At 38.3% G+C, this 24,684-nt stretch overlaps 1 protein-coding gene across 1 annotated transcript in view; it reads left to right on the top strand.

Annotated features, from left to right (window-relative positions):
- The window catches only part of ANO2 (anoctamin 2), a 205,885-nt gene that overhangs the window by 19,988 nt on the left and 161,213 nt on the right, over positions 1 to 24,684 (top strand). Inside the window, exon 4 of the mRNA XM_050895205.1 lies at positions 21,456 to 21,554. Within this exon, the coding sequence (XP_050751162.1) occupies positions 21,456 to 21,554 (99 nt within the window). The remainder of the gene's footprint in view (positions 1 to 21,455; positions 21,555 to 24,684) is intronic.

Here is a 24,684-nt window from a genome sequence, read left to right as displayed (position 1 = left end):
ACTTAAGTTCTAGGTAGGGGTTGACCTCCAACAACTTGGTGGTAGTAGTTTGTGTGGATGAGCACAGATTTAGTGAGGGGAAGCTGTCATAGAGGGACAGATTAGTTAACTGTCCCACTTTTACTGCAAGATGACAGGAATATAAAGATACATATATATAAGTGCAGGGAGCAGTGAAGAGTGTGGTTCACTGCTTTATGTGCTGGGTTTGTATGGGACCTGACAAGGAGTCTAGTTTTTGCTTATATTTGGACTGTGCTGATGGTGACTGGGGTCATCTATAGCTTCTGTAGCTTGGGGATGTTCCGTTATTTTCCAGCTGTTAAAGGATCTGTTTTGGCCACTGGCAACAGCAGAAATACAACTCTTCTCCAGTTGAACCCTTCTCCAGTTTTCCTGTCCATTTCAAGTATGGCACAAAGTTACTGTGCGAATGCCATGCTATGTGAGAACTCCACCTATTTCTTTCACCAGAGGTAGCATTATGGAACCAAATACTATCTCACTTCTTAACTTTTTCAGTGAAATGGAGTGAGGGTTGGCCTGCGTGATCCAATTTTAATGAATGGATTTGCAGAGTGACAATGTCATTCAAGGGGAAACAGGAGAAATCTGAAACCACACAAGGCCTGACATATTTTACTTCAATGTAAGAGTGAATATGTTTGATGGTACCTGAACGGCAGCTTCTGAATATTGTTTCTAATTTCAAAAATGTTGAGCATCTAGTTGCTCTTAGCAGTGCAGACAGTTGGATGTATAGTACTTGGGAACACTGCAGCACTTCATGTTTCTAAAAATAGTTTCAAGAAGCTGCCTTTTCGATCTGGTAAGAGTTGCATTTATCTTTTCCATTTTTAAGAACAAATAGAAAAAATTCAATATACTGTCATAATTCATAGCCACCGTGATGGCATCTGCATTGTTACAGTGTTATGATGCTTTCAGGCAACGGCTCAGAAGTTCCTCTGTCCCTTCCACAATGACCTGGCAGGTCTATGTAGATGAAGGCAGGGCTTTTGTGGTTCTGCAAAAACCAAGGTCACTTCCCTCTCTCCAGTGTGGTCTGGGCTACGTGCTGTAGCAGACTGTCCCTCAAAGGGGCTTCACTTGATAAGCATTTAACATACCACAGGTCGGGACTTCTGGAGGAGAAAAGACCTTCAGCTACAGCTTAGTCAAACTGAGATTGGTTCTCTGTATAAACCATGGTTCTTCTAATGCCTACATCCTGAAAAAAAGGAAACTGTGATACATAAGCCATATAGAAGGTTGTAATCAGATTGTTTTCAGCTAGAAGTATCTTTGCCAGTCATTGTAAAGTCTTTTACATCATAGGACAAGGCAAATCATTCAAAACTGTATTATGTATTTGTTTCTGTTTTTCCAGATCAGCAATTACTTTGGCCTGAATAGAACAATAAGGAAAAAAAATTTAGCAGAGTGGCATCAGGCTGCACAATTCCCATTAACGTTAATGGGAGTTAGGTGACTAAATCCCCATGCACAGCATGGAAAATTTACTCTTCGGGGTGAATTCTCTTCTTGATACACAGGACTGATAACTGTGTGCACAGTAGTGAGTCTCCCGTATGTGTACAGGTATGTGCTCATGGTGATAGGCCAAATAAAAAAATCATGTAAGAGCTAGATATTGATTTCTGTGCAGTTATTCCAGGTTAACATTAATGTAACAATGATTTCATCACCTGAAACAAAACAGTTGGACAAAATTATTTATTTTGAACAGGTGTATGGATTTTTAATTGTTGTTTTTGTGGGCTTCTTCTCTTTTTTTTTTTTTTTTTTTTGTTTATGGAGATGGTGGATATGTTTGCTTTAGCTCCATACTCAAGCTCTATCATCTAGGAATTAATTCGTCAGTTCATTGCTGGCTTCTTCCTTCAATTCCTTGAACTCTGTAATCATTTTAGAGCATGACTGAATTCACTAAAAGGATTGAGACCTATGTATTATACTTTTAAGGAACTTCTTCAGGTGGAGTTAGGTAGATGACCTTGGAATTTCATAAGATGTCCAATGTTAAAGCAAACGAACAAAATGTATTTGAGAGAGAATGAGCTACTGGTAGTTAGGGGAAAAAATGAAGCTATGTAGACTGATATTCCTTCTTATCTTTGGAAACAGCAACCTTTCTAGGGGCAACACACAGACATCACTTAGAAGCATTATCCTGAAAATGTAGAGGTGGCCATTACTTTCTGTAGGTTAGTGCCAACATTGGTACACTGGAAGAATACCAATGTCTTTCTCTTCCAGAGCAGCACAGCGCACTTCTCTTAGTCATGGCATCACTTTACCAGCTGGGAGATGGGGAATTTGTCTGCAGGCTTTGTCTACATGTTCACCAAACTCAGTCATGGTTTACCTGGAGTAATTTAGTAATACAAAGAAAATTTAGTATCTCAGAGACAGAGAATATATTCCAGGTCTTGCAAATACTTAAGCAGAACTCCAAGCTGGCACCTCCAAAAGTGCTAGTTCAAACTACTGTTATTTTTCCTTAATCCCTTCAAAATGGGGAAGGATATCCCTGCGCATCCTATACTTAGAAGTTTTCTCCAAATCACTCAGAGTCCTAACTCTGCTCCCATTGAAACTGGCCACACGACGTGAAGGATTACTCATCTTCCATAATGCTTTGAAACAAACTTTCAACTCCAGTGCAGGTTCTGTAGGTCATCTTAAGTATTTCTGGATTAATGTGTAATATAGTTTCTATCCCTTTCGTGCCTTACTCATCTCCCATTATCCTCACTCATTTGTAAGTTGTAAACCCCTGATGCCTGTCTTGAAAACTTCTGGTCTTCCTGCTCTTTTTTCAACTCTCATATTACATACTTCATTTTACAGGCTTTGAATAATCATTCTTTGCTTGCCTCTTAACGTTTACACATGTTCAGCTGCCACCGAACCCTGTTAGGTAATCAAGACGAAGTAGCATCCTAAAGATCGTGTACCTATGGAAGGTCATTGGAAGGCTACTGCATCCTTTCATTGTCCATGTTCTGGATAGTGGGACCTAGGAAATTTCATATGATATTCTTTGTTATGTAGGTGTACTTTCAGGCTTTTGCAGGACAGGTCAATACGCTTAGGTGCGCTGTACCTCTGGCAAGCTTGTCACAGGTCTCTGCAAGTTCACTGGATAATGTTTACTCTCTACCTCCAGTGGCATCGCTCAGCTTTCACAAGTCAATGCATGGGAACTGCTGCACCTCACCAGTGCTTGACCTGCTTACCTATTTCTGGCCTCTGTGTATTCACCGCTGTACATTCACACCAGTTTTCTGCAGGACTGCTTGTCTACCTACCACAGACCACCGCCCTTTCCAAGATTCTCCCTTTCTGTCCATCATGCTCTTTCTTCTTCATATCCTATACCTGTAGCAATCCTGCCACTCCTCATTATGACTGTCTATCTTTTCTTTGGTCTACGTGACATCAGTCCTTCACCCTTCCCTGCCGTCCATCAGTTACAATGTCAGTCACAGGCCTACGTGAAGTCATAGTGTCCAAGACATCCACTTCTCTGTGAAAATCTGGCAACTGTTATGTACTTGAGGACTTCATACTTCACGACTGCTTATCTCTCAGAGACTTCTGTGCAAAGTTTTATTTCTCCCTTATTCTCTCCTGTTTTAAAGTAACGCTGTCCTTAAGAAACCGCTCACCCAAAGCTGGCAAAGCTCAGCTTCAGTTAGGCACCAAACTTTGCTCATTAGTGGACTTGCTTTACTTTTCAACTGATCTGTTGCAGGAGGCATTTGAGAGCACCATGGTAACGACATAAGTCACAGCTTGCACCACAAGGGATCCCAGTTTGTTTTTCACCTGTGAGCCATGGTTCATAAGTGACTCTCCTGGAAAGTATTTGTTGGTTTAGGGGCGTTGTGTCACATCTGGCCGCCAACTGGCAAGTCTCTTCACAGAAAAGTCATCACGAAGAATGTTTTTAAATGCTCCAAGATCCAGCTGTAAATTGTTGTGAATTTCCAGATCTTCATAATGCTCTACTAGCATTATCAGACTCACTCCCTGGCAGGACAAAACCCACATATCAGGAGACCTGCTGGATTATGTTATTAAAGACAGCTCATCTTAGTATTAAAAAGTAGGTGTAGTTTATAATATAGTGATTGGTAATCCTCCCAATATCAGTATAGCTATTCTGTAGTAATGTACTGTGCTCCTTGTAATTAATTCTCAATTTCCATTATTTCATAAAAGATGTAAATGTAATTATAATGTAAAACCAATTTTGTTAATGTTGTAGAATTTTAAGTACCACAAAAACTAATAGGTAAGTCTAAAACATATTCCTTCACTTGTATGTGTCAGTGGTAATTATCAAAGAAGATAATTGGCATATAATTATGGAGCACTCCAGTGTAATTAAAATCACAATAATAAGTGAAGCCAAGGAACTATACATCAAAAGCTGTAAGCCAAATCCAGGAAGTGAGGCAGGGGGCATCTTCCTGTTACCTGGACCCTTGAAAACAGATGGGAAGGTGGAAGAAATGCAAGAGCAAGAAGGCTATTTCCTTAGTACAAACCTAAGTGCTCTTTCAAGCAGAAACAGGACAGGGTAAATTAATATTGCCTAATACTCTCCATATCTAAGGTGAGTGCATGTATTCGGATACGTGCTCATATAATCAGTATAAAGGAGTAGGCCCTTGAAGAACAAAGTTCATCCTGGCTGTCAGCTGCCTGCCCAGCCCCATCACCTTGTTCAAGGAATGGCAGAAGCTTGAGGAGCTGCTGTTACCTCCTGCATGTGAATTGCTCCTGCAGCTTCCTTCCTTTTGGTTCCCTAAAGTAGTAGCACTTGTCTTGTGAAGACTGACTGCTAGGCTGAAAATCTGGCAAGATTCATACCTGTGTCTTTCTCTGTGTCAATGACAAAACTGCTGTGAAATGTCAGACTTTTAGAAGGAGTAAATTAAAGTAAATATTACTCCCAAGTCGTTAAATACATGAGGATAGAGACAGGAATAAAACATAACTAGCCAAAAGTTATCATGGGTCTGAGGGTATCAGTGGGGACAGGACCTCCTGTCCCTGTGTTCCCTGGCATACTGTCTGGGTTTCTTATAGTTCTGGTTTCCAGTTTTCATGTCCTTTATTGTTGAACAGAAAACAACAGAAAAGTGGAGGTGAGAATTAGGTGAATGCTAACTCTTTTCACTGTCAAACGGGTTTTCAAATGTATGAAAGCATTCATGTGAAGAGGAATGAGAATGAAAAATGGGAAGTTGTCTCTTAGCAGCATGTCTGTATTAATCTTTACAGTTAATTCTCACAACTGAAAACGTGCTTCCCACAGCTTCTGTTCTTAACACGATTTTTTTTTTACCTGCAGACACCCTCTACTTCTTCAGCTTTTCTTCCTCTCAATGAATTTGTGTCTTTATTCTGCCACTTGCCTGTAATAGTAACAGCTGTATTTATTATAGACTGCTTTTTATAAATTATAAAACTTCAGTTATTAATCGTAAAATAAATACCTGTCATGGTTTAACCCCAGCCGGCAACTAAGCACCACACAGCCGCTCACTCACTCCCCGCACGTTGGGATGGGGGAGAGAATTGGAAGAGTAAAAGTGAGAAAACTCATGGGTTGAGATAAAGACAGTTTAACAGGTAAAGCAAAAGCCGTGCGCACAAGCAAAGCAAAAGAAAGAATTCATTCACTACTTCCCATCAGCAGGCAGGTGTTCAGCCTCTCCAGGAAAGCAGGGCTCCATCACGCGTAACAGTTACTTGGCAAGACAAACTCCATCACTCCAAACGTCACCCCCTTCCTTCTTCCTCCAGCTTTATATGCTGAGCATGATGTCATATGGTATGGAACATCCCTTTGGTCAGTTGGGGTCAGCTGTGTCCCAGCTGTGTCCCCTCCCAACTTCTTGTGCACCCCCAGCCTCCTCGCTGGTGGGGTGGTGTGAGAGGCAGAAAAGGCCTTGACTGTGTGTAAGCACTGCTCAGCAATAACTAAAACATCCCTGTAATATCAACACTGTTTTCAGCACAAATCCAAAACATAGCCTCATATCAGCTACTATGAAGAAAATTAACTATCCCAGCCAAAACCAGCACAATACCAATTAAATTATTTATAATTTTCTAGTTATTAAATGTTGCTTACCAATCTGTTTTGTTCAGCTGATGGCAAAAGGTGCACTATTTCCATAAATTTAATATTACTTTTCTCTAAAAAGCTGGGTTTGGCAAATATGCCATGATTAGACATTGATGTATGCCTGTTAACTACAGGCAGGCAAAGTGTACTGGATTGAGATTTTAATGGAAAATACATTTATGATTGATCAAAAGTATTTGGGGATTCATACCAATTCAATGATTAATTTGAGGGAGAAACCCCAAAGTTTTAGAAAAATACACTCTTTGCTTTATCCTTTTTTATAGACTGCATTTCTGGTCTGTTTCAAAATGCTGTTTCAAGAGATTTGCCTAAATGTTATTCAAAACCAGATATTTAAAAAATCAAAAGACAAAAGCAAAAAAAAAACCTGAACATTAAATTTGAGTCAAGCAAGAGTTTTTCTTCTTGCTGTTGTTTTTATTTTTGCAAGCATCCTGAAGGCACAGGGCAGGCTGATCTGAGTTAGGGATTCTGTGAATCTGCCCTCTTCTTTCCTTCCCTGAGCAATGTGTCTTGCACATTTCTCTGTCTTGCAGTGCTGCCAGGAGTTGATCACTCAAAGTGTGGATCCAGTTGAAAATTAATTGCTCTTTAAAACTAGGATTTAGTTTTCAGGGAACTGATCTGGCTAAAGAAACTCACTATCCAGTTATATGAATGTGACTACTCTCTCAGGGGGTGGAGAGGTGGGTGTGTAACCACATGGCTAGGGGCAGGGAGGAATTTGGGACCACAACCTCTGTAACTTACACCAGCCTGAATTAATGTGAAATGGCAACCTACCAACTGCCTGCGTGAGTTGTGAGCCTGCTAGATGAGGTGCTCAGACAGATCACAGAGAGGGAACCAGTAGAGGCAGCCTTAGAGAATACCAAAGCATGATGCTCCTACTCAGGACTCACTCTCAGTGCTACTCTCTATTTGCATACTGCTCTGTGGGAAGCTTAAATGTCGCTTTTTCCTTTGGTGGGGGCAGGGGGAGAAGGTTTGAATGCCAAGGCAGTCTCCCTAGAGGGTCAAAGTTCAAGCAGGGATTTCTAATTTGGGTATATATATAAAACTGTGTGTATGTATACTGTGCATGTGTGTATATACAACTATACTAACGTGTGGACTTAAGGGGAATTAAGGCACTTTTCAGACTTTCAGAGCTACATAAACTTGTGTATGTGTGTTTGTGCTTTTAGTCAAAAGGAAGCATTGCAATTAGTTGCATTTTTTTTTGTAAACCATCTCTATAAATATTTGAAAAGAGCTAACACATGTTGCAAATATTTAGTTAATGACCTTTGTTGAGACAAAATTTAAGAAAGCTCTAAAATAGTAATATCCTACCAGTATTAAGAGGTCATTTTGTGTATGTGTGAATGTTCCAGTTGAAGCCCGTTTCAGCCAAAACATCTGTTCAGTTATCTGTGATTGATGTGTGAATTTTTTGGCAAAAGCCCCACTCAATATTTTTAATAGTGAATGATAAAGTTAAATTTTTAATGTTTTAACATCATGTGCAAAAGTTATATAACCAGATCTGGATCTGTGTGGTTACTGCTATTTATACTACTGTTGGGGCATATGACAGATGAGAATCCAGTGTGTTCTGAATAAACACAGAAGAAAAAGATGGATCCTGTATTACCAAGATCATCATTTGAGTGTAAGGAAATAAAACAGGGTAGCCAAGATAAATTGCAGTGGGAGTACAAAGAATCAATAATATGTGCTATCACCTCAAACTTGTGTAAATGAGATCTTGATCTGACCAAAGAACTTTATGGTTAAAGATATTACAATGCATTTAAATTATCCTTGACCACAAATGCAATATTGGTGTAATATAAATGCCAGTAAGGATATGTAGTAATGGAAGACAGAGACACAATTTTCTGTATTGTTTCTTTAGTAAGCCAAAGCATGCAGTTAATTTATTGCCATGACTTAGTCTGCTCATTTCTTATTGTTTGCCAATTACTGCTTAAATCTGCTATTTTTTTCTTTTTCTTGTTTGTTTTTCTTGCTCCCACTTTTGCAGAATAACTCTGAGTCTCTCATCTCGGAATACTCTCCCTACTGCATGCCAAGAACAAAAAGCACCTTGTGATCAGTATTAAACAGATAGATTTGGTGATACCCCCTGCAAATGGACCAGAGTTTTGCTTGAGATAGCTATGTTTACTCAAAACTACCAAAACAAGTAAAAAAAAAAAAAGGCAAAACACCCCCCCCCTTTTTTCTTTTGATCTCAATCCTGATATATCCTTTCTGATAAACTTAGTTAACGATATCACTTGATGTGTGATCACCTCTGAACTGTTCATGTATGTTAACACTTATCCAGCGATACCAGACATGTGAGGACAGTGAATGCTATAGCAGTTTCTGTTATGAGACCGTGTCCTGAGGTTCTTTCTCAAGCAAGCAGTCACTGAAGTCCTCAGGAGCATACCCTACTGACGCACTCAAAACTTAGCATAATATGAGGTTTTGCTATGAGAATGACTTCCTTAATGTTCAGTTTGTGAATGCTCTTAAAGTACCCACTTAAGATGCCAGCTTAAGTGTGTGACTCTATCAGGGCTTTAAAAATGATGGCTAGATTCTGCAGGCCTTACTAACATTAGTATAAAGAGATTTTTTTTCCCCATTGATTTCAGAAAGCTTTGACTTAGCACTCATGAGTAGCTATCATGATGTATAAAAGGAAATACATTGGAGACTAAATGCATTACAGGACATATCTAAGGATCGCAGTGCCTAACCTACGGGAAAGATTTGGCTTGAGCATCCTTAGCCTCTGAGCAACAGGCAGACCTCGCAGAACTCTCCTGAGAGTAGCTGGCTTTTGCTATGCAAGTTTTGAATATTCTGTTGCTGAAGATATCTTCCCATTATTAAGTCACAGCCTAGCATAGTGTGTATGTGGCTTTGTGACACAGCCTCCCTTTTCTGAACTTTTTTTTATCAGAAAAGAATAGTACTTGCTCATAGTATTCAGTATGGCAGAAGTATAGGAAAAATATGGCAGAAACATGCCGAAGCAAAGGTACAAAAATGTTCAATGTGATGCAATATATATATATTTTTTTAAAAAAAAAGCTGTCTAGACAGAGGTACTATGTGATTTTCTTTGAGTGTGCCGATGTAAAACAAGCAAAAAGATTTATGAAAATGGCAAAATGAGTACTTCTAATGAGGCATAAAATGGATTTTAAGATGTGGATGTAGGTATACACTTACTGCTATCAGTGTATAGCACCATACTTATTACAAAAATCTGGTAGTGATTTCCCATAAATTTCAATTTGTGTGATACCACCAGGTTTGGAATAACAAATCTTACATTTTTGCTTTGCTAATTCATTTCCCTCAAGGCACAAAAATCTTTGGCATTGTATCAGGTTAATATTCATATTCTACATTCTATCTGCTAAGTATCTTTTTCATAGTTGGAAGTTAATGGCCCACATGACCCTTACATCTCTAGAAGTGATTTGTTCAGCTTTCTACATAAATCTTCATATTTTAATGTCAACCCCAAAATAAAATCTTACTAAAATATGTTTTTGTTGAATGTTGTTGTGAAATGTATTGGAGAACCTACAACTTTTTAATGTGTCAAGCTTTACCAAACATTGTTATAGTACCAACATTTGCTTACAGTTTATTCTTAGAATTGTAATAGAAATTGAAACTCACATTTCAGTTACAATGATTTGGTAACTGATTTTTTTTTTTTTTTTTACCTGACAGATGGCTGGTCAAATAAGCAATATAGCTGATGGCTAATCCCTCTTTAATTTTTGTGTTATAAAGGAGCAAATTGGCACTTGTAAATCCTGACCGGCTGCCTTTTTCTTTTTTTCTGCAGAGTGATTCCAAATTTATGGTGATGGAGATGAGAGCTAAATCTGGCCAACATAGGTTATGGCATGTACAAAGCAGTACTGCTAGGATGGATGAATGCAGTGTGTGTTGTAATAGTTGTTCTACTGATATCTACTGAGTGATTGTCTTTTAGACCATAATTTTTGGGGAGCTGAGACTAGCAGTATAGATGGGAGAGATACCTGATGTAGTGACAGAGTGTATTGAGAGCTGATTTTCAAAACTGTTGATAATTCAGCAAGTTCTACAGAGATCACTAGAAAGTGCTGGCTAATTAACATTTCTGAAAATCTAATATTGTCCATTTACTGGCTGATTTCAGTAGTGATCATCATGCCCCTGTGGGAAGATATTATTTCCAGCCTAGGTACTACATTAGCTGAGAGAGCTGGGTCTCTTAGAGCTCCAGAAATAGTGTAATACTGCACTTTCCATCTATGAACGAGGTATTTCTTGGACACTGATTCCCAGCCTGTTTGCCAAGCTTCTCATGTTAGGCTCAGCTGCAAAGTTTCAAGCAATTATTTTTCTTTGCTTGATGATTTGCTCAGATTGCAGGGCTGCTGCTGCTGTTGCCGCCTTCTAATCATCTGCAGAGCCTGCAAGCATCCAGCAGAGCTTATCAGCTTGGCCTCCACACTTCATCTGAAGCATGCTTGTGCCTCACTGGCTGGGAAGTGTTTTTCTAGGAAGTCCTTGGATACAAGGAACTAGTCCCAGAGTCAGTGTGACTCTTTTATACCCCTGCTGATGCTGGGTGGTTGGAAATGCAGTCTGGTTCCTTGTGTGTTTAGTTGAAGAAAAAGAGACATTCCTACCTGAATTTACTTGTCTGTTTGCTGAAGAAGTATAAGAAAGGCCATTGTACTTTTCTGCAATCTGTCTTTGCTCTTCCCCACACCTGGCTGTACAACCTAAAATGAATAGCACCAGGATTGTAAATGCAATGTAACAATAATAAAAAATGTATCATCGTTGCAACTAACCGCAGTCAAGTACTATAGTCTGGAGATGGGATGAACTCCCGTAAAGAACACATGCTTTGAAGAAGTTTGAATTGTAACATTGTCAACACAGGAAAGGTTATTTTTTATACTCAGTTTTGTGATTTTTTTAGTGTCAAAATGTAGGAAATGGAGATATACTGATAGTGACCTTTTCCAGCAACCACTTTCCCCGTCTAAAGTTAAATCCCATGTTTTCTAATCCCACCTAATAGACAATAGCTCACTAGTTTTTGTAGACTTCAAATCAGTTTTTGAGCATTGATGTATCTTGACTCACCCAGTCTGAGATCTTTTGGTTCAAAAGAGAAATGACCTTCCAAAGCAGGCATGGAGTATGCTGTACTTCAATCTTGCTCCTGCTTATTCCTGTTGATAGCTACCAAGAACGGAACAATTTCCCTTGTACTATGCAATAAGAGAAGTGTTTTTTTCTCAAGTAACCAGAGTATTGGGACACGTAACAAAACAGCATCATTAGCTTTCCTTTGGTTGATTAGTGAAGATGAAAGTATTTCTGGCCCTTAAGTCTCAACAATAAAATAAATTTAAATTCTTTTACTTGTGTTAAGTTTTGTCTGGATTTATTCTTCCTTCAGTCAGTGCTTGCAGTTTCCAAATTAACTTTGATCTTGTCCCCTTGCTGATAAACTTGCATAAGTCCAGACTCGAGTGTGTTCAATTTTCAGGTCATAACCTTTAATGATGCCCATCTAAATAGCTCTGTTAACTTGGTGTAGCTGTGCCAAATTACATCATCTGACAGCCTAGCCTGACAGTCTCATTAAAACATCAGAAGGAAAGCAATTGTATCATAATCTGTATTATTTATTATAAACTAATAACCAGATTGTAGCATAACCTGAAGACAGAGGAACTGCTCAGTGATGAGATTATGAACTAATGACAGCTCTTGAGTCCCCATTACTCTCTAGACTTGAGGCGTTGTCGAGTGTGATATGGTAGGGAACCCAGGCATGGTGTGAGCACCTACCGAGACACCTTCATCAGTCAGGTTCCGCTCCACCATCGAACCAGCCGCTTTTTTAACTGGCATGGAGGTGACCCCTGTGACAATAGTGAGTCATAGCAGCCTATAATCTGTCCAAGGGTGGGGCAGTTAGATTGCTTACTGTGTATTTTTTGGCTATGCAGTTAATTGAAGAGATGATAGTAGGAAGTAGGAGGCCAAATACTGGGGAGAAAGAAAGGCCTAAAGTCCCTCCTGTTAGATTTGGCATAATTACCATAAAATGATCCTGTCCTTTGAGACAGTCCATCAACGCAGTACTGTGTATCTAACAGTTGCAATGGTAAAATGTTTAGGAAAAAATAGGAATGGTACAAATTTTTTTGACACTTTTACTCTAATGTTCTCCTGACGACAGCTACTTCCAGCTCAGGTAATTTCCACCACTTGACGTAGTTTGTCTATCTAGCAACCTTCCATGGATCTCTCTTCCAAAGTCTGGTATGGTTTCTTCTTGAAACATCATACAGTTTTTGCACCCACAAAGTCTTTTGGCAAGACAGAGGTACTACCCACTGCATTAATACCTGTGTCCTTTCATTTATTTTGAATCTAGCTCCCAATAGCTTACTGTGTCTCAGGCTCTTTAGTTCTTGGCCCGAAAGAGACAGTAGGCAGTCCATCCACACCCCACCTCCTTATCACGCATGATTTTATAGACTTCTACAATGTCTTCCTTAAGATTGCTCTTTTCCAGAATGAAGGGTCTCAATCTACTCAGTGATTCCTATATAGCTGTCATAGCAAGGCTTTTATGATGGTTGTTGCCCTCCTCTGAACCCATTTGTGGTCTAATTTATCTCTTTGGAGGTGAGGAGACAGGGGCTGCACACTGAGTTCAAGATGTGGATACGGTATGGATTGCTGTTTAAATAATATTTTTTTCTTAGTCTCTATTCCTTTCCTAATGGAACATAATGTTTGCTTTTCTTCTTGGCTCTTACAAAATACTGAGCTGATATTTTCAAGGAACTTTCTCTTGCAACCCCAAGATGTCATTACTGACTGGTATAGGTCAATTCAGAGCCCAGAATGTTATATGTGAAACTGTTTTTAACCCACAGATTATATTTTTTTATATTTACTTTATATTTATTTACATTGAAAGCCATTTGCCATTGTTCAGGCTCTTACTCTTATAAAGCTTTTCTACAATTTTTCAGTCTGCCCTTATCCTTGCTACCCTGAAAAACTTCATCAGCGCAGTTTGTCTTCTCACTGCTTATCTCTTTTTCCAGGCCACTTATGATGATGTTGTACAGTGCTGACTCTGCAAAACCTCTTCAGTGACTTTTTTTTCAGCAGTGCAGGATCTCCTCCTACCCAGTTTCCTGCTATTTTTTAACAATATTTATCCACCATTTATTATTTAACCAATTATTTATCCACCCCAGGACTTGTTGCCTTATCCAAAATGTGTCACTTGATGTTACTGTGTGACTGCCAGTGCTTCTTCCCCTTCTCTCCCTGTTTACACTGAGGCTGTAAACTGTCCAGGGAGATTTTGAATTCCCCACAAGCAAACAAGCCAACCACACCACCTTGATTATCTTCATCTTAATCCCCTCCCAATCAAGCCTCTGCAAATACAGCCAACCTTCCTTTTACTGCTACTGATCTTTGGTGAGAGACCTCAAAGGGAGACACCATCCTGAAAAGGCTTGTAGCATAAGATTAGGAGAACATACTTAGTAAACGAAATACATTTGTACCATCTGTTAACACTTTTAAATTAAAGAAAAGTAAACCCTCCAAAGTATTTTTCCTAAGTATGAATTGAAATTTAAAATCTTTCAACACAAAGTTGAATCATCCCTTTATATGCTTGTTTGTTAATATCCCAGATCAAGTATTGAGTGATGAAGCAATATTTTAAGGTGCCATTCCTCTGGTTTTCCTTTTGGTATCCTAACCACACTTTTTTTTTTTGCCTCCAATTTTTTTTTTCTTGAGTCTGCTAGAGTTCAGTCTCTATTTCATTAATCCCCCTACTGGTAACATGCCTGTTATCTGGTCTAAAGATTGACTTCCATGATCTTGCTGCTTCATCTGGAAATTTGTTTAGGGTATAAATCTCTGTGCAGATTAGTGTGTCTCATTCCCTCAAGAGGAATTACATTTTGCCCTTTTTAATGTTAACTCTTTGGCCTCAAGAAGTTTGTTGATTTTATTATTGATAATCAAGTTTGATATGATGTATTTTACAGAATATTGGCTTATTAGCTAGCTAATTTGGCACTGAATGTAGCCAGGCCAGCTGATTACGTGTTTTTCCATTGACACTGCCAAAATACAGGAGGTGGTAGAGTAGACACACTCCTCCCTTCCTCTTTGAGGAAGTCTGATTTGGGTGGATTTTTTTTCAATTTTGCACTTTATTATTGTTTCTGGTATTCTTCAGTCTCAGAAGATGCACTGAAATTGTGATATGCTTTTGTAGCAAGAAATCTGTGTCATTGACATAGGAGAAATTTGCTGATAAAGTTATTCTAAACAAATAGGGAAGATTTTGCTTTACATTTGAAAGTCACGTTTTTCATGCTGTAGTAATTAGTGGCCATAGATAAATATCTGGAAAATAACCAGGAAAATGCACTAATTTTTAAATCCAAGGTGTGCATTCAGAAAGAATTAAAAATGAATGACAATCCTGACATATTTGTTAGTCACCTCCATATAGGTTCTGCATTGAGTACTGCAGTAATGCAGAGGTCTGTGCCTTTTTTGTATTTGGCAGACTTCACAATCTATTCTACATTTGTGCTTGAGTTTCTAACAGCTCATTTTCATTCTGCTGTGTGCCATTAAATATTTCCATCTTCTTCAGGGGAAGCACGCCTGTGTTTTTAGGCTTCCTGTATCACCTTCCATTCAGAGACACTTTTTGTCTATAGATGAGTGGGAAGATTTTGGTTGGAAAGGTAGCAATGCCATGAAGAAACATTGCAAAGGATGTGCAAAGTCAACTGTTTCATTCCACAGTGCTTTATCTAAGGAATTAAGGTTATATAGTTTCTTTTAAAGTGTTTTGGCCAGATCTTTCATTCTAAGGTGTTCTGTTCCTTGCTTATACACACTAGTATATTCTTTAACTGTTTATGTTCAGAGGTGGGAGTAAGAGAGTAAAATAAACAGGACATTAACACCATCGCTGTTGGTAGAAATGAAGAAAGAGAAAGGCAAACTACCAAAATGTGTAAATAATTGCAGCTTTGCTTAAGGTCTGAAATTTGGACTTGAGCATGTCTGCTTCGTATATTGTTGAGCAGCTAAAAGTAAACCTTACTCTCTGAACTAGATGGAGTTTACCTTTGCCATCAGTGAATAAGCCAGTGCTTTGCATGTTTACACTTGTGTTATGTGTGACTGGTTGTCTGTCAGGAGTGGGACAACTCCTTGGAGCTGTCAGGGATTGCTGCTAATTATTTGTAATACTGTTGCAGGAGAATCTGCAGTCATTAATGAGGATCTCATTATGCTAGGCACTATACAGTAAGGTAAATCTGTACCCCAGAGAAATAATGAAAATAGAAAAGGGGAAGTTTGGCAAAAGGTAAAAGGACTACAGTTTTTGAAGGAAAATGTGGAAATTATAAGATATGTAGTATGGCTACAGACAGTAGCCATACACTTTTATTTGTTTACTGTATTATTTGAGCACCTCTCAGTCTGTAACATATTTATCTTCACAAATGTCTTTTGATAGAGGGAAGTTCCATTATCTTCATTTAATCAGTGACAGAAAGAATTAAATTACTTGCCTACAATTATATAGATAACATGAGTAGGGAATTGCTCTAGGCTGACATCTCCATGTCAAGACATTCTAGGTCTTGACGTCTCACTCAGACTACTGCATTGCTCTTCCTTTTTATAATGTAACTGCCATACACTTTGATACGCATGCTTTGTGATAAACTGATTTTGTATCTTGGATACAAAACATTAAGATCAGCAAAACGCCAATCCTTGTACAGATAGAGATTCAATACATTTGGCACAAAACATAGACACTTTCACAGTCGCTGTCTGAATCTGGCAATGCTGTGTCATTCCATCACATGCTACCCATGCAGGGGGCCAACAGCTCAGTATTTGGCTCAGCTTTCGTAAAACGTATGTGACTGGAGTTCTGTGATAGTAACAAGAAATTGCATTTTATTTGCACTATCACATCACATTGTTATTTGCCTCAATTTCCAGGGCTGGTATCAAGAGAGTAGACATTAATTTTGAACAATTGCATTTGCAGACGTGACTGATCCATTTGGTGACGGAATAAATGGGAAGATGATTACTTTTACTGAGCTACTAGGACTTGTCTTTTTTTTTCCTCTCCATAAACTCTCTCGTTGTTGCTTTCCTAGTGTGGCTGGTATTACCAATGTCAGCAAAAGTGTCTGATTATATTAACTGAAGCCATTAGAAACTTGCTCTCTGTTATGTGTCTGGTATTTTTCTGTCTATTTAATAATCACAGAAGGATAAAATATTTAAGGCCCAGATAGTTTGTCTTTTTAAGAAGGAAGTTTACATGCTTCAGGTTTTATAATTTATGCCATTCCATTTCCTATGTATATTTTTTTTAAATCATAAGAAAGATTAGCAGTTCCCTTGGACTCCCTTAGACAGTAGTTAATCACTTCTGTTCAGCTTCTTTCTACCCTTCAGTGTTTCTCTTTTCTTCCTATTAAGATACACAGCAGAAATCTATTTCTTTGGACAAGTATTTTAAAATAACTTATTTCCTTTAATATATACATTATATATAACTATATTCCTTTAATAGAGGATGAGTGATGAGTGATTTCATGATAAGGAAATAATGAGAAAGACTTACTCAAATCTAGCATTCAGCAATGAATTTTGTATTTGCAGAGTGGCTAGGAGCAATATGCTAACCACAAAAAAGTCTGAGGCTCTCCCAGAGTATAATTATTGGTTTTGCCTTTTTTGTTGTCTTGACTGTGACTGACAAATATGATGCCTTTAGCATCACGTGCTTTAGCTCATATTAGAGGTGTCTAAGCAAACTGTTGAGAACACTTCATCTTGAGGTGACATGGCTGATGATACATGACAAATGGGTTGTCTGAATGAGGTAAGGTGGGAGTCAAATTGGCCTGACAAAATAATGGCACTATGAGAAATCTTGGAGCTGGACACGCAGTACTCCACCTTTTACATGGCATGCTCTTATGGAGCAGCAGGACTTCTCCACAAATTCCTGTTGCAACAAAGAATGCTTCAAGGTGCATCTCCTCAATCTGTGGCCTGTCCCTGCAAGGGCTAGAATTGAGAAACTGTGAACTGGAAGAGATTAATAAAAGCATGGTAATTGTGTTATAGTGGATCAAAAATAGTCCATGTTACAGTTGGACAACTGTAACTGTCAAAGTGGATGAGAAATACAGAATGACAAAATTCTCACTTGATATCTGACTTTTGTAGAAATCTAAGTTCAATGACAAATCTAAATTTTCAGGCAGAGCTTTTCTGCTTAGTCTAGCTATTATGCTTGTCTAGCCATGTTTCAGAACATTCAGCTTTTAGTTAAAAAGAATAATCACTTATTGACTTTTCACTAGTCAAATTATAATCAATAGGAGTACATTCTTTATACACATCTATATGAGAGCTTTCATAGTTATCATACATTTTTTTCTGCTATGGCCTTGATGATGACAAGTTTGCAATAAATCTTAGACTTGCAGTTGATGCAGGTGCTAATGTATTTTACTGTTAAGGCATGAAAGACAGAAAAAGTCTCCTTGGAGAAATTTGAATTTTATTCAACCTATACATTTCCACTATAAGACAGAAACAAATGCAGTATAGACTGCTGCTAAAGTCCTGCTTTAAACTACTAGGAATACATGATAGACTAAAAGAAATAGCTGATATATTTTTCTTCATGTGCTGATTGAAAAGCAAACCAGACCTTCAGATTTTCTTCCATTTGACTTTAATGCTGAGTTTTGCTATTGAAATGGGAAGGCTCAGTTCAACTTTACAAAACAGAAAAGAAGCCAAGATATAAATATATCTTGAATAATTCAGAACCAACTTACTGAAAAACTTCCACTCTTGAAACTTATTGGAAGAGCTCTGTAATATGGAATATAGATTTGATGAAAAAAGGATCATGAGAGCAACAAATCTGTTTGTCATCTGCATAGCAATACTTAGTCATTTGAGTAATATAATCAGGGAGTGCAGTGATATAGACATAGAACAATGCAGGGCCAAGAATAAAGTCCTGTGGGATATCAGCTGTAAGTGAAAAAGGACTTGATTAAGGATGGCTGTATTAAATAACAAGTAAATGGTCAGGCAAAAATAACATTAGCCAGCACAACATGTTAGCTTTAGCGATACATCTAGAGTACAATGAATAAGCAATGGTGATTGTGAGTATTCAAAATAGAATTAACAGCATTTCATTAGAGCAAATATTAAATTGTATACATGAACACATGTATCTTGATCATTTCAGGTGATTAACCAAATGACACCATTTAGTGTATGTATGTCTCCAGTAGACAGTTATAAATCCACTCTGGCAATGAGAAAAACAAATTCTAACTTTTGGTAATGTTTGCAATACAATAAGCACTCTGGGAATAAGTTAGTTGAACAGATCTTCGCCAGTCATCATAACGATAATGACAAAAAGGGCATGCAAACAGACAACTGGAACTACTGCAGGCTTGAAAAGTGGGGAAAGGAGCCTTACCAGAGGAGCAGCTGGTACAGGTTTTTACGTTGGTGGCTCAATAGAAAACTAGGTAGATGGTTTATCCCTTGAGATATGATATGAGATTGATGATTTAACATTTATTTTAAATTTCTTTGATTAATTTTAATGTTGGAAAAATATAGGAAGATGTGGGAAACATGGTTCTAGTAATCCCAAGCTAAATATTCAGTAGTCTATTGTTCTGCACTTTGTTTACCATGCAACAGGAATCACCTGGTCCTGTTTTCCCTGGTTTATTTACTTTGCATTAGTCTTTATTAAAATGATCTCAGTTTCCTATCATGGGGTGATTTTTAAGGCTTTTAAAGATTTTTAAGGCTCTGATTCCTCAGCATCTGATATCACTTTGTGAACAGCACAACTTTCCAACATATTTTTGTTCAAATATACAAAGGTCATATTCTTCATCTGGTCTTTTCTCCCGAATTATCTGACTGATTTTATTTGCAATCTGTGTAGTCATATGAGCCTGAGCTGGAAACAACCAATTAGATCAGACTGTCCCTCCTCTTGCCAATGTGGAATATAGTCCCCCAGACAGAGGACACACGCTTGATTTTAGCCAAAAGCTGAGAAGCAGCCTCCTGATCTTCACCCACTGAAATTTAAACTCTCATCTGTTATTAATACATTTTCAGCAAATGATTACCAGAACATCTGCTGATGCCCAGTAAATTTTTACTTCCTTCTCTTAAAGCTGATTTCCCCAGTGGACTGATGAAAGGGACATTCTGCAGCTCATTCTGCTCTTTAAAATAACATCGGTCCACTGAAGAAATGTTAGCTGAAAGTGATGTAGTGATCTTTGTAGTTCATGTTGCAGCTATAAGGGGAATAAGAGCAAAATGATTGCAATAAGAATAGTAGGATTTCCATCTAATTATTATTATTTTTTTTTAATCAGGAAGCATTATGAAACATTCAGCAAATGCATGTTTGGTGTTTACATGAAATTGTAAGAATTTATACACTTTGAAAAGATTAAATACCAGTTCTAAAATGCTGATGTCAATGTGGTATGATACAGCTTTATTTGGAAATTGATATAAATTGTATGCAAAACAAAAAAATATCACTGTGGCTGAGAGGAGAGGCTTTTCTGAGGTAAATGTGCTACAATAGTCCTTTAGATTTAAATATATGTTTAGACTGTGACTCATATTTCTGTTTAAAACTTTTCTTAACTCAAAGCTTTTGAGAAAGAGAACTTTCTTGGAGTTGATTTCCAACAGAAGATGCTACGTTTCCATGGATATGGCCTACGTTCCCAGCTCTGTAGTTAAGCTGCTTGTTGATTATAGTGACATTAAGCTATGTCCGTTAACATTCTTTCTCTAGACATATGCAACTGTTTGTACATGTAACAGGCAGCTACTCACAGGTGGGGCACCTGAGTTTTGCATTTAAGCCCAACATGTAACCCAGCTATGATTCTCATCAAGTTGGACACCCTGCTTCAGTATTCTTGTCTCACTTCTAAATTTCAGGATATATGAGGGAGTGCAAATAGAGGTTCATGCTCCCCTGAAGGGAGGGGACTGTCCTGATCCTTACACACTTATGGGTGGGAAAATGCAAAGTGACAGTACGCCCTAGCACCAGAGCCCCAGCATGCACACAGCTACACAAAGATCATTAATCTTAGCATTAATCAAGCCTTTAAAGTCTCCCCCTGTCCACTTCCATGTCCTTCCCAAAATATGTCCTCATATCCTCTTTCTAATCTCCCTCCCAACTTTTATTCCCTTAATTTCCACGGTAAGCATTCATCCGTATAATCTACTCATATAATTTATTTGTGTGCATTGAGGAAAATTCTGTATCAACATGCGTACATCTCATTTTCATGCTTTTGCCAGGGGTGGTGCTTTCTGATCTTAGAGTGCCTTTGTGTAGCTCAGATGTGCTACCAGGACAGCACCCCTCAACAGCCCAGATCACAGCAAACTGGCTGTGCAGAGGCCCTCTTGTGTAGTCTTCGGCCTCTGCACAGCATAACCAGTTATTTACATCATAAACATTAGGCTCATGTCTCTCTTCAGAAGTTAAATTTGAATGTTTTGTGTAGGGTTGCTACTCCAACTGCAGTAAATGTTGGGCCTGATCCCCTGTAAGGAACTACTAATCTGATGAAGTGTCCAGGAAATAGATGGGCAAAACTGAAAATGGGAACCTAAAGCAAAGCCCACCCAGAGCAGAATAAATGTTTTTTATTTGTCGGTTCAGATGGACACAAAAGCCCACTAATGAAGTCAGATGACTGACTGACTTACAAAATATCTGAGTGTGAAAGCTGTAGCTTGGGGGTTTCTGGTTCACATGATTCCAAAATCTGGAACTGTAGCCTTCTGTCTTCATGGTGCACACCCAGCTACACTGTAGGCAGTAGATTAATGGATTTTAGAGCATTAGAAGAGTCAACTTTTAAAGAAAAATCACTTCTAAGCCCAGTTGTAACAGAAGTTGGTTATTCACTGTGATTGCCAACAGTTGCATGATTTAGTTGGAGTTGATATCTTGAAACCTTATTACTGTATTCTGTTCAATAATATTGAAATACATTGTTTTCACTATTTTATGTTTCAGAATAAGAGCCAAGGATTGAGTTTTGTCCGTATACATGCACCTTGGCAAGTACTTAGTCGAGAAGCAGAACTCCTTAAAATAAAAATGCCCACTAAAAAGGTAAGTATCTTCCATCTTCTATCAACTTAGTTGTATGACTGGAGGAGGGGGGATCAGAATGGTAGTTAAATGTATAGAAGCCCATGGAGTTACTTTATTTCAAAATCAGAGCAAATAAACTGTCAGGCTTATTCTTTCACATTACTAATTATTTTGAGATGATTTAGTATTCAGAGTAATATTTAAGATGGGATTTTCAAAGGGGTTTTCAAAGGCCACAGAGGCAGCTGGCTGACAGTCTGCGTTCAGAAGAGTGATGACAGAGGTGAGTTTTAAGGAGGGCTTTGAAAGCTGAGAAGGCAGTAGCTATTTGGATTTTTGTCAAGGAACTTTCCTCAAAGGTGAGGTGCAATATGGGAGATAGTCTGATAGCTGATTATTGCCTTAAGCTTACTCTAAAGTCTGGGGCTGCCGAGAGAGAGTCTGTTTTGGTGGTATCGACGACTTTGTGAATTCAGACTTGCCTATTGTCTTTAAAACTTTGGCTCACTATCTTCTTTACAGTCTTTACAGTCTGCTTTCAGTAGAGTTGCTGGTAAACATTGTAAATTCTGAGTAGCAGATCCCAAAATTTGTGGTCCTGCAATGATTTAGCATGTTGGCTAACGACTCCACTGAAGTCAGTGCAACTGCCTTGTGCTTTCAGTTAGTGATACTCACCAATTGCACTACTGAACACTTATTTCATTGCATTGTCATTAGAATTAAAGGACAGCACGATTTTATTTTCTTCCACAGGTTTGTCTGGTTTTTGTTTGTTTTTTTTTTTTTTCCATACTGATTGTTTTCACCCAGCAAAAGCTTCAGTGTTGTTCACATCTCATGATGTTACAATCTGTCACTGTCAGAAGCTTGGACAAGCCAATCTTGCATACTCTTACTGTATTGTGTTTGGATCCCAGGAAGAAAAAAATCTGGTTACTTCTAATCAATATTTGAAAATGAGTAGGTTTTGGAAAACCTACAGTACCTCTGTCCTTTCTGGCATATTGATGGATGTGTAGGCCCTTTCTAGAAATGGACCTACATATTCAACTCCTCTCTGTGATCCCTTCCCAGCTTCGTTCCTTTTGTGCGTTTTTAGTGCCTACTCATTTCTCCCTCCTTCTTCCCTCATGGGAATTTTCCCCTCCTAGCTTTTTGCAGACACACTGAAGCAAATTTTACACTATTTTAAGTGATGAATATTGCCATCATATTGTTCTGAGTTAAGGTCTGTCCAGGAGCTGATAGTCTCCAATGGCCACCCTAGTCATTCACAAACAGTTCCGCATCCCCGGACATTTGTTCTCTCCAGTGAATGGGAGAAAAAATTGCACAGTATATCATAAGGCCCTAAAGACACAGAATCATCTGGAGTAAAGACATTTAAAAATATTGACAGATTATTTCATTTAACTGCTATATTATACATTATTTATAACATCCTTTCCTTTAAAGCAACAGATTTCAATGAACCAATCAGGTCTATGCACACTTCATGTTGGATGAGATTGCCATATAACCAAAATTTATTGAATAGTATGACAAATATTCAAAGAGTAAATGAACATGCAGTCATTGATTAGGCAGTTATGAAAGCAGTATTCAGGTTTGTGCTTGTAATTTATTTTGGTGTGTAGAAGAAGACAAAGTGAAATATGTCTACCAACAAGGAAACCAGATCTCAATTTTCCTGAAAATTCACCCTAGGGTAATAAGTTGTTTTGTATAACTTAAAAGTGATATGACATTTTTAAGGAGAAGATGGGTGACAACTCTTGTTGACTACATTATTTTTCTATTATCTCAACTGCAGAAATGGAGCGCTACCAGTGCGCTACCAGAAAGCAAGCATGACAGGAAAACTATGTTCATGTCTGTCGTGGTTTAACCCCAGCTGGCAGCTAAGCACCGTGCAGCCGCTTGCTTACTCCCCCCCCCCCTGGGATGGGGGAGAATCAGGAAAAAAAACCTCGTGAGTTGAGATAAAGACAGTTTAATAGGACAGAAAGGAATGAAAAACAATTATAATGATAATAATAATATGACAATAGTAATACTAAAAGAATTAAACTATACAAAGCAAGTGGTGCACAATGCAATTGCTCACCACTCGTTGACCGATGCCCAGTTACTTCCTGAGCCGCGATCCACCCCTCCCAGCCAGCTCCCTCAGTTTATATACTGGGCATGATGTCATATGGTATGGAATAGCTCTTTGGCCAGTTTGGGTCAGCTGTCCTGGCTGTGTCCCCTCCCAGCTTCTTGTGCCCCTCCAGCCTTCTTGCTGGCTGGGCATGAGAAGCTGAAAAATCCTCGACTTAGTATAAACACTACTTAGCTACAACTAAAAACATCAGTGTGTTATCAACAGTATTTTCCAACTAAATCCAAAACACAGCACTATACCAGCTACTAGGAAAAAAATTAACTCTGTCCTAGCTGAAACCAGGACAATGTCTTATGTTTTTTGCAATTAAAGACAGTTGGAAGAGGAATTTCCTGTGAAGAAAACAAAAATCCACTTTGAAAAACTGAAATCTTGTATTTTGGGGATTTTGCAACACAAACTGAAAAATTCAGCCAGTAACCACTAAAAAGAAAATTCTGTTTTTGTTCAGAGAGACAAAAGGTTGTTTTCAAGGCACATTAGGTATTTTCTGTGATGCTATTTTTATTTATTCAAACATCCAATGAGACGATAAACAAAGCATTTTCAATGGAAAGTATTTATCCACCTCTAAACATGATGAATTGCTTGCAAAAAATTTTGTTTCAAATGTTCAGTCTTAAATCATCTTTCAGGACAAATGACATGCTGGGAAAAGATACTTTTTGAGCAATTTTAACTATATGTGTACTTCTGGATATGACAATACAGTTATTTTTGATGAGTGAGAATGGGCCACACTCAAATATGAGTATGAAAAACAAACAGTACGAGAAACAAACTGGACCAACTGGAAGCATTGGTCCATTCCCAGAGCTATGATGTCTCTGGTATTAGTGAGAGTTGGTGGAATGAGTCCCACGACTGGAGTGCTGGGATGGAGGGCTACAGGCTGTTCAGGAGGGATAGGCAGGGCAGGCGAGGTGGAGGAGTTATTCTGTATGTAAGGGAGAAGTTTGACTGTACAGTCCTTGATGT

This window comes from Gymnogyps californianus, chromosome 1 (genome assembly GCF_018139145.2).
Source record: "Gymnogyps californianus isolate 813 chromosome 1, ASM1813914v2, whole genome shotgun sequence".
NCBI classification, from domain to species: Eukaryota; Metazoa; Chordata; class Aves; order Accipitriformes; family Cathartidae; genus Gymnogyps; species Gymnogyps californianus.
The sequence above is the reverse complement of the archived record's forward strand: the minus strand, read 5'-3'. Positions and strand labels throughout refer to the sequence as shown.